The sequence below is a fragment of the Grammomys surdaster genome, unplaced genomic scaffold, assembly GCF_004785775.1.
Source record: "Grammomys surdaster isolate TR1022 unplaced genomic scaffold, NIH_TR_1.0 126185, whole genome shotgun sequence".
NCBI classification, from domain to species: Eukaryota; Metazoa; Chordata; class Mammalia; order Rodentia; family Muridae; genus Grammomys; species Grammomys surdaster.
The window spans coordinates 3,100,251-3,109,386 of record NW_021620991.1 but is presented as its reverse complement, the minus strand read 5'-3'; the positions used below and the strand labels follow the sequence as shown (position 1 = coordinate 3,109,386).

Here is a 9,136-nt window from a genome sequence, read left to right as displayed (position 1 = left end):
TCCTCTGTGAGAAACCGGTTCTGCAGGGGTGTTCCTCTGTGAGAAGCCGGTCCTTGCTCTTGCAGTCTCGTCCTCAGCTTCATCCACATCCCTACCCACCCTGCTCCGTGGGCCCAGTGCTGTTCCTGGCCCTGCGTGTCTCTGGCTCCACCTGTCGCATCTGCACATACCCCATGCTCCAGGGGGTAGGATGGGGCAGGTCTGTGAGCCACTGCTCAGCCTGCCGGCTACCGGGACCCTAGGCTGGAACATCTCCAGAGGTCCATGTCAGATCCTGTTTGTGGCTTTGCTGACACTTTACTTTCACAAGAAAACCTGGTTCCTGACCCATTGTCAGACTGCACCCGGCTTCTCCGCTGGGTGCCAGGGATGCCGTGAGCATGCCACCAGGAGAGAGGCAGGGCAAAGTCCCTCACAGGTGGTCCACCATCCGTGTTTTCCTAGAAGTGAAAACAGCGTGGTCTGGGATGAAAGCTGTGGTTCCCAGCCTCCTGTGTACGCAGGTGTGTCTCCCATACCCGCTAGGAGTTGGGAATGGGGGTTGGGGGTCCCTAGTCCATGCATTCCCTCCTCTCAGGCCATCCACACATTGGGTAGGAAGGAAGGGGAAGGCAGAGCCCTGGACTGGAGGAACCGGGTCAGATTCTGAGAGAGTAGAGAGAGGCTGGAAGAGAGAAGGCCTTCTCCCGGAGATTTCAGTGATCTCTGATGAAGACACAGTCCTTGTGTGTTCAGACTGCTTCATCTGATGGTGGATGTGAATGCGTACACTTTATTCCAGGTGAACCAGGGATTAAACACCTTTTGGGGAAGGAATGCCCAGGAAGAGGAGCTCGTTGCAGGCTGGCTGTGGCGGTGGGGTGGAGGTGGGGCTATCTAGGAACCTCTTTAGCATGGAGAACTCCAAGTGTTTATGCTACATGACCCAGTGCCCGTGGTCCTCAGTGAGGTGTCGTGGTTATGTGTTCTAGAGCAGGGAGCGGCAGACAGGGAACGGCTCCACTCTTGCTGCTCTCAATTCTGAGATTCCCGGTGGGGGGGGGGGGTTAATCTTCTCATTCTCATGCCTGTCTGGCGACCTGGTCCCACAGGCCCTAACAGCGGGGCTGTGCTGCTTGTGTGGCTCGTGCCCCGCCTGTGCCAACCCGCCTGTGCCGAACTGCCTGTGCCGACCCGCCTGCGCTCCTTTGGCTTTTCCCATCATTCATTGTGATTAAAAGTCTAAATGAAAACTATTCATTTCACAGGAGTTTGGACGCTTTTCTTTTTCTTTTGAGGATGTATACATTCTGATCTAAATTTGGCAGAATAAGGAATTATAAAGTTGGTAATCTTTCTGATATTTTTTACCTTGGAGATGGGGTTGTCCCGTGTCCCCAGGGGCTGTCCCTGAACTACTTACCTCCAGGAGTCCCCCTGCTTCTGACTCCCGAGAAGCTGGGACTGCTTGGTGCATGGTGGTATCAGCTAAGTGTCTCTAATCCTGATAGTAAAAATCCTGGATAGCAGAAGCCCCCTGAGTGACCGATTGTTCTTTGTGCCTGTGCTTGGCTGCACCCAGCCTTTTCTTGAGAGCAGTCAGTTTTGGGGAAGGGTCCTGAAGCAGGAGCCCTGGGCTGGCTATTGGACATGGGTAGGTGTGTGGAGTTGGACTGCCACCAGCTCCCAGTTACCATGGTGGGTCTCAGAAGTGATTGGTAGCTCGCAAATCATCTCTTTCTGTTAAAGCTGTTACAGACAAACGCAAAAGTGGATGTTTATCTGACTGACAGATGCTCCACACAGAAGAGACTTATATTGATCAAGGACTAAACAGCCACAGAGAACCGTGAAACTGGAAAATTAGAAATCAGGATCACCTAATTTGAGAAACGAGGCCCGAAGGCGTCGCACCAATCTCAGGGACACTTGGATTTCTGATTATTTTTAATCCCGCCACCGTGAGTGGCTGTGTCTACAGAAGCTGCCCAGCCGATACTGAGTTTAGGATGTTTTATTGGCGAGTGCTCTAGCTCCCTGTGTAGTGATTGTACTCTGAGAGGAGTGGATCCGTTACCAGTGCTGATTGATGCCTTGCAGTTATGGGCGGAACTCTACCCAGGAAGGGGCAGGGTGGAGGTGGGGGCAGAGTGGGGGCAGGCAGATTCCTGTGTGGCATAGTCTGATGCTAAAGGTTCCCACTTTCTGGATTCTTTGTTTATACTTTTTTATTTTTCACCCAATGACCAGGGACCCAAACCCCATTAACACCAATATTAAAAGAAGCATGGCTGCACCCAGACCCTCCGTCTGGCTGTGGCGAAGGCCCAGCATGCCCTGCTGGTCTGCAGGGTTTGAAGCCCAGGTGCATAGCAAGGCAGCAGTCAGGACTGCTGGTTTGGGTTTTCTCTCATGGATATACAGAGCACACAGCACTTGGGAACAAGAGCCTGGTCATGTTGTGGGTCCGATTGGTTGACCCTTGAACATGGCTGTGGTATGGTCAAGCAGAGACCTTCTTGTGAGTGTGTGGCATCTGCCTGGCACCCTGGTGTACTCACATCTGGCCATGACAGTGGCCTGGCCATGCCTTGTTTCTAGTCACACGAGCAGTGTCTGTCAGGACTTTAGTCAGGGCCAGAGTCCTGACGTCCTTGCTGGCTCTTGCTGAAGCATGTGCCGTCCTGTGTGCCAGGCCCCTCTTCCAGGTCACCTAGGTTTGTGCCCCCTATTCCACAGTTGTGCTGCTACCTGGGTCTGTACCTTTACGGACCCTTGTCTGCACCTGGGCAACCAAAGCCTGTGGCATAGGGCTGTGAGCCATCTCATCTGTGTGTTCCTTAACCTGTGCATACACTGGTCAGCTACTCATGAAGAGTGTTGGGAGGTGACAGTATTGTGTTCAAACTCCCTCACCTCCTTCTGCCATGAAGGTGTTGCTTTGGGGCACATGGTGGCATAGGCTGTGTGTCCAGTGAGAAGCAGGCTGCTTGTCCCTCCCCTGGCCTTCCAGACCGGAGTTCTGGGTCAGCGATTCTACACAGGCGAGCTTGTTGTGATCTGACAGTTTCCCATGGGCCTCAGGGGTGTTTACCTTTCCAAGCAGTTCCAGGATCTGCCAGTCAGGGCTTCCATTCAAAGCAGACACCTCCTGATGGGCTGCGTGGCATTTCTGTACTCCACACAGACCTGGGACTCAGCTGTAATCTTACTTAAAAGAATGAAAGGGACAAGTTCGGGGTACATCACTGAGAAGGCGGGAGGACTCATCCATGAAACCGCGGATTGCTTTTCCAACGCTGTGTGTGTTCTTCAGGATGACGTAGTCAGCTTCTCAGGCTTTGGTGAAGATTTGTGCTGGTAACCCTAAGTTGATCATGCACCTCTACCTCTCATACGTGTACACATACACACACACACACACACACATATACACACAGACACATGCACACATATACACGTACATACTCACACACATGTATACATATATGTCTCCTTCAGATTTACACACACAAACACACTCCCTCACATTCACACACACACTCCGTTATTTTGCAGAACGTCTCTTCAACAACACAGGTGCAACTCTTTAGTTTTCCCGATGCATTTGAGGAGACGTTGGCAAGTCTCTGAGGGTTTACAGATCGTCAGGAAGGTCCCCGAGGTGTGGAGTGTTAGAGTGGCCCCTGCCGCCACGAGCCATAGTAGGAAACTGATGGGCTTGTAAGACTGGTGGGTGTCAGGAAAGGCTGTGTCCTCCTGCCTCAGCTCCCTTGTGTGGAACAGGTGGCTCTGGCCCCTTGCTGCTCTGAGCTCCTGGAATGGTTGTGTGTGGTGACATCACTGGCTTGCCGTCCTATCAGGTGGCCGCTGCACTGTCTGACGTGGCCGTGATTTGTTCCCGTTCCAGGCCAGCTCGTCCACCTCGATGTCCAGCTTGGCATGCATGCACATGGTTCGATGGGCTGTCTGGAACCCCGATCTGGAAGCGGGCTCAGGAAAGGTGACGCTGCCTCTTCAGGGTGGGGTGCAGCACAACCCCTCACGCTGTCTGGTCTATAAGGTGCCTTCAGCTAGCATGAGCTCAGAGGAGGTGAGTACTTCATAGATGTGCTTCTCACATGCTCGTAGCATGTGTGCGCATGCGTGTGTGTGCATGTGCATGTGTGAGCGTGTGTGTGTGCGTGCGTGTGTGTGTGATATGTGGGTACAGTTACCATGAGAGTGCATGCAGAGGCGTCAGAGTGTTTCCTGGATCCTTCTCCATCCAGTGTTTGGACACAGAAGCTCCCTGAACTCGGAGCTTGCTGACTGGCCACCCTGGGCTCCGCCTGTCTCCCCGGCCCGCAGTGCTGGGGTTGCAGCAGTGTTCTACCTCACCTATCTTCCCGTGGGTTCCCAGGACCGAACTCAGGCCTTTGCACTTACACAGAAGCACTTTGTCCAAGTTTATTGATTTTAAAGCTCCACAGTGACTAGCACGTTTTCAGTGTTTCACAAGCCAGCCTTTTCTGTGTCCTGAATGTGCCCTTGGTGCGTGCTGAGCCCTGGTTAGGTCAGTTTCGTCCTGGGTCTGATAACGTCCCCTCCTCCTCCTCCTCCTCCTCCTCCTCCTCCTCCTCCTCCTCCTCCTCCTCCGGATGCCTTGCTGGGCCTGTCTGCACGTCTGTGGGGAGCTGCTCCCCGGCTTGTGCCCATGCTCGGTGCCTTAGAGGAGGACTTCATGTGGCTTTTACCAGGGCTTTGGCTTGAGCCCCCAGCTGGGCTTTGCAAACCTCCCCCCCCCACACCCAGCACATTCCCTCTGGGGACCTTGCCGCTCACTCTCTGCAGCATGTAGAGTGCAGGCCCCCAGCAGACTCTCAGACTGACAAAGCTTCTTGGCTGTGGCATTCTCTGAGCTCCAACCTGGAAAGCAAGGAAAGTCAGGAGAGGCTCCAGGATGGGTGTGTCACCTGGCTGCCATGGCTGCCCTGCTCAAGCTGTGGTCCCGGAAGTCAAGTGACCCAGGACAGCACAGACAGGTGTGGAACTGCAGCTTGGCTCAGACCCGTGTCTGGGGTCCGTCCTTGCCCTCTAGGGTGTGGCAGGGCCCCCTGGCCCTTCCTTGTGGTGCCGGTAGCGTGCCCGCCTCAGCCTTGCACAAAGCCATTACCGCCCATTTCCTCTTCCTCGGGGAGAGGGGCTGTACCTGTCATTTCCTAACGTCACATCTGTGCTGACTCTAGCCACAGCTGTTATCTCCAGTGTTGTTATTTACGATCTGCCTGATGCTTCGGGGACCTGCATCAGGGAGCAGCTGATGGTGCAGTTTCCTTGTTATGAGCAATGTCTCTCATTATGGGACCATATTTTGCTGCGTTTCCATATGGTCCGGTTTGAGCCCTTATGAAATCACCATCAGAAACCTCAAAGCCTTTACCTTTCCCCTCCTTCCCCCTTCCCCTCCCTCTTTTCTCTCTCTTCCTTTCTCCTCTCCTCTCCTGTCTCTCCATGTGTCCCTCTCGGCCTCTGTGTGGTTATTCCTCTTCTGCCTCTCTGTTAATCTCTGTGTGTCTATCTCTGTCTGTTTGTCTCTCTCTGTTTCTTTCTCTTACTCTCTGTGTCTGTATCTCTGTCTCTATCTCTCTCTCTGTATTTTTCTCTCTGTCCTCTCTGACTCTGTCTGTCTGTCTGTCTGTCTGTGTCTTTCTGGTGTAAATTTCTGTCACATTTACAGCTCACCTTGTCACTTCATTGCCTTCCCTTTTTTGAGTGTGTAAACTGTACCGGGCACAAGAATTTTGACAGTTTGACTTGCTCTGTGACACACATGTCAAACATTTCCATTTTCCATGAAGAACACCGATTCTGAGTTGCATTTCTCAATCCCAGAGATGCTAACATTTCCGAGGAGCAACTTTTTTTTTTTTGCTGGAGACTGTCCACTCCCTCTAGAGTGCGTTTGGCTGCATCCCCATCATCTGCCACTAGATGGCAGCCGCATCCCCAGTTGTGGCAGCAAGCATCTACAGACCTTGCTGAAGGCTTTTTGGACCAGAAGTGCTTGTGGTTGACACCCTGAGCAGACAGCGTGGATGACAGCAGTGTGCTGTGGTGGCACCGGCTCTGTCTCCGCTCCTGTACTGGGAAAGCCCCATGGCTTCTTTGTGAGTTTCTTCCTGGTGGCTCCAACCCTGGCCAAGTGAGACCAGATGGAATGGAGGTGGGCCTTACCTGTGCCCTCTCCCAGCCGGCTTTGCAGCCCTACCTTGTTCAGCGACTGCCCTTTGCATGTGCACATGGACAGGGAGAGGAAAGCTGAGCAGAAATGGCAGCTGTCAGTCAAGGAAACTAGCAACCATGGAGAAGCTATGTTGTTTCTGGGAAGCACGCTCTGGGGCTCATGTTGTCCACTGTTATTGCAGTGTTTGCTGTGAAGCAGGATTCCATCTCTGGCCATTTCATTCCTAGCTCTTGTCTTTGTCTTGTCTTCTTCCTTTGGATGCATAATTCTTTTTTTTTTTTTTTTTTTTTTTGGTTTTTTGAGACAGGGTTTCTCTGAGTAGCCCTGGCTGTCCTGGAACTCACTCTGTAGTCCAGGCTAGCCTCGAACTCTCGAACTCAGAAATCCGCCTGTCTCTGCCTCCCAAGTGCTGGGATTAAAGGCGTGCGCCACCACCGCCCGGCCGGATGCATAATTCTTTAAAAGGATTTCTATCTGCAGAAGCTGGTACTTCCAGTTCCTAGCTGTGATTTACAGTTATTTACCTTGGATGTTGAAATAGTACCCTTCCCCTGCTATTAGTTTATCAGCTGTAGACATCACGCGCTGACTTTCTGAACTGATGGATGAGGATGTTACCTATGCTCACACTCCTGCCCTCTTTACAAAGCACTGGGCCGTAGGTGGGATGCGCACAGCAGGCCTGGTAGGCAAGATAAAGGCTCCTGGGGAACTGGGCAGTGCTCACAAGGGAAGGGCTTGTAAGCAACCGGCTTACAAAACCCCAGGTTTATCCTTAGCTGCATGGGTGTGGATCTGACCTTAAAACAGCAGGTCAGGGTGTTTGAGACCTGAGCTGTGTGTCAGACCTGAACTGTGTGTGTGGTGGACTCTGTCTAGTCCCACACTGCCCACTGGAGGTCCATAGGCGGGAGATCTGGAGGACAGCGTGTAAGCTTTGAGACAGGCACTATGTGGACAACAGTGCCCACAGGAACTGTGGTCTCAAGCTGGGGCCTGATCCCAGGGAGCTGATTTCTGCTGATGCACAGTGCCGACTTCCTTCCTTCACGGACTGCAAAGCAGCCATAGATGCTTAACATGTAATCTTTAAAATGAGCCCAATATAATCTAAACGAATTTGTGTACCAGGAGCCCACATGGTAATGTACCAGTTATCTGACGGCAACACTGAGATGGTTCAAAGGCTGCTTAGCAAGGATCTTAAAATACTTTAAGCAGTGGAAGTGTCCGAGCACATAGGTGCTGACACTGTGGTGAAGAGAGGGAGGGTGCAGAGAAGAGCCAGATGGAGATTTTAGAACTAAAAAGAAGCAAGCTAAAATCATCACAAGATGTGTTCTGCAGCTGGATGGGTGGCCAGAGTTTGCCATCCCTGACATCAGACAGTAGAACCAGGGCCACCAGAGTTGCAGGAGCTGATTGGTGGCAGTAGCCAAGCTCCCGTGCTAAACAGCGGGGTAGCATCTGAACCCAGCACCAGATCATCAGAGTTCCCCGAGGAGGGAGAGTGCCTGGTGCAGGAAACGCCTCTGAGGATACGATGATAGGAAACTCTTGACAAGAGACACAGTCCCTGATATCCAGAAGCTTAGCAGAGCCCAGAGATAATGGGAGGTGACCTCAGCCAGACACTGTGAGTCACTGAAAACTAAAAGCAAAGAGTAGAGAAAAGAAACAGAAAACCGGTCCCCTGCCCTCAGAGAAGTGCTGGTGTGTATGTTGCAGTTTGCTCTGCCTAGTGAGGGCCAGTGGGAAAAACAGAAGCTCTTGGAACCCAGAATTCTGTACCCGGCAAGAGTCACCAGAAGCCCAGGCATTGCCTCTCCCAGGGAACTGAAGGAAGGAGAGCAGTGTGGTGTTTCTCATGGGCAGTGCTTCTCAACCTTCCCACACTGTGACCCTTTAATACAGTTGCTCATGTGGTGGTGACTCCAACCATACATTTATTCCATTGCTACCATGTAACTGTAGTTTTGCTACTGTTATGAATCGTAATATAAATATCCATATTTTCCAATGGTCTTAGGTGACCACACCCCTCCCCTCATGAACAAAAGGGGTGGTAACCCACATGTTAGGAACTACTACCCTAGAGAAGGAGGCATGGAAGGCCGGAATGAAGAACAGCGGAAGTGAGGGCTCAGTAGGCTTTGTGGTTGCTGCAGAAGTTGCGTTGTATACAGTGAGGTCGTCAAGGCTGTTAGATTCAGTAGGGGACAATGTAATGCCAGGAGCCAGGGTCTCAGGGGAGCCTGAGAGAGTCTGCCTTCCGTCCACAGAAGTAACCAGCTCCCAGTGCTGACCAGACCTAGAAGTGCTAGGTGTTTTTTTTTAATTGAATTTATTTAGTTACTTATTCAAGTAAGGGTCTCACTGTGTAACCCACACTGGCCTCAGACTGGTGATGACCCTCCCCTTAGCCTCCTCCGTGCTGGGTGACAAGTGTGTATTAGCGCCCTGGTTGAATTTGTATTTAAAACCTTAAGAGAAGTCATTAGCAGTAAGGTACCATATAAAGTACAATTGATATTGTTGTGACCAAAATTCCAGACAGAAAGAAGGGAAGAAGGGCTATTAGTGTCTCACAGCGTCGGAGGGACTACAGTGTGTCCTGGCAGTGAAGTGTGTGGGCTGTGCAGGTGGCAGCGTGTAGTTCAGACTTCTCACTTGGGAGAACTGGAGGCAGAGGGGGCCGGCCACAGTTACAGGTGATCTTCAAAGATGGCTCCCAGTGATCCATTCCCAATAGCCAGCCAGCCCCCACCCATTAAAGTCTGTAGGCTTTCTGATAGCTCTGAACATGAGCCTATGGGAAACATTGCAGATTCAGACCTTAACAGTTTAAACCCAGCAGACGGGCAGAGGAATGGAATGATTCTAAAGAAGAGGAAATCAGAACAAAATCCAAGGAAGAGCAAACTGTGTAAA

General features: G+C 51.8%; 1 protein-coding gene across 1 annotated transcript in view; it reads left to right on the top strand.

The window, feature by feature from the left end:
- Nphp4 (nephrocystin 4) overlaps positions 1–9,136 on the top strand; it is an 85,887-nt gene that overhangs the window by 37,114 nt on the left and 39,637 nt on the right. Inside the window, exon 10 of the mRNA XM_028757866.1 lies at positions 3,890–4,072. Within this exon, the coding sequence (XP_028613699.1) occupies positions 3,890–4,072 (183 nt within the window). The remainder of the gene's footprint in view (positions 1–3,889; positions 4,073–9,136) is intronic.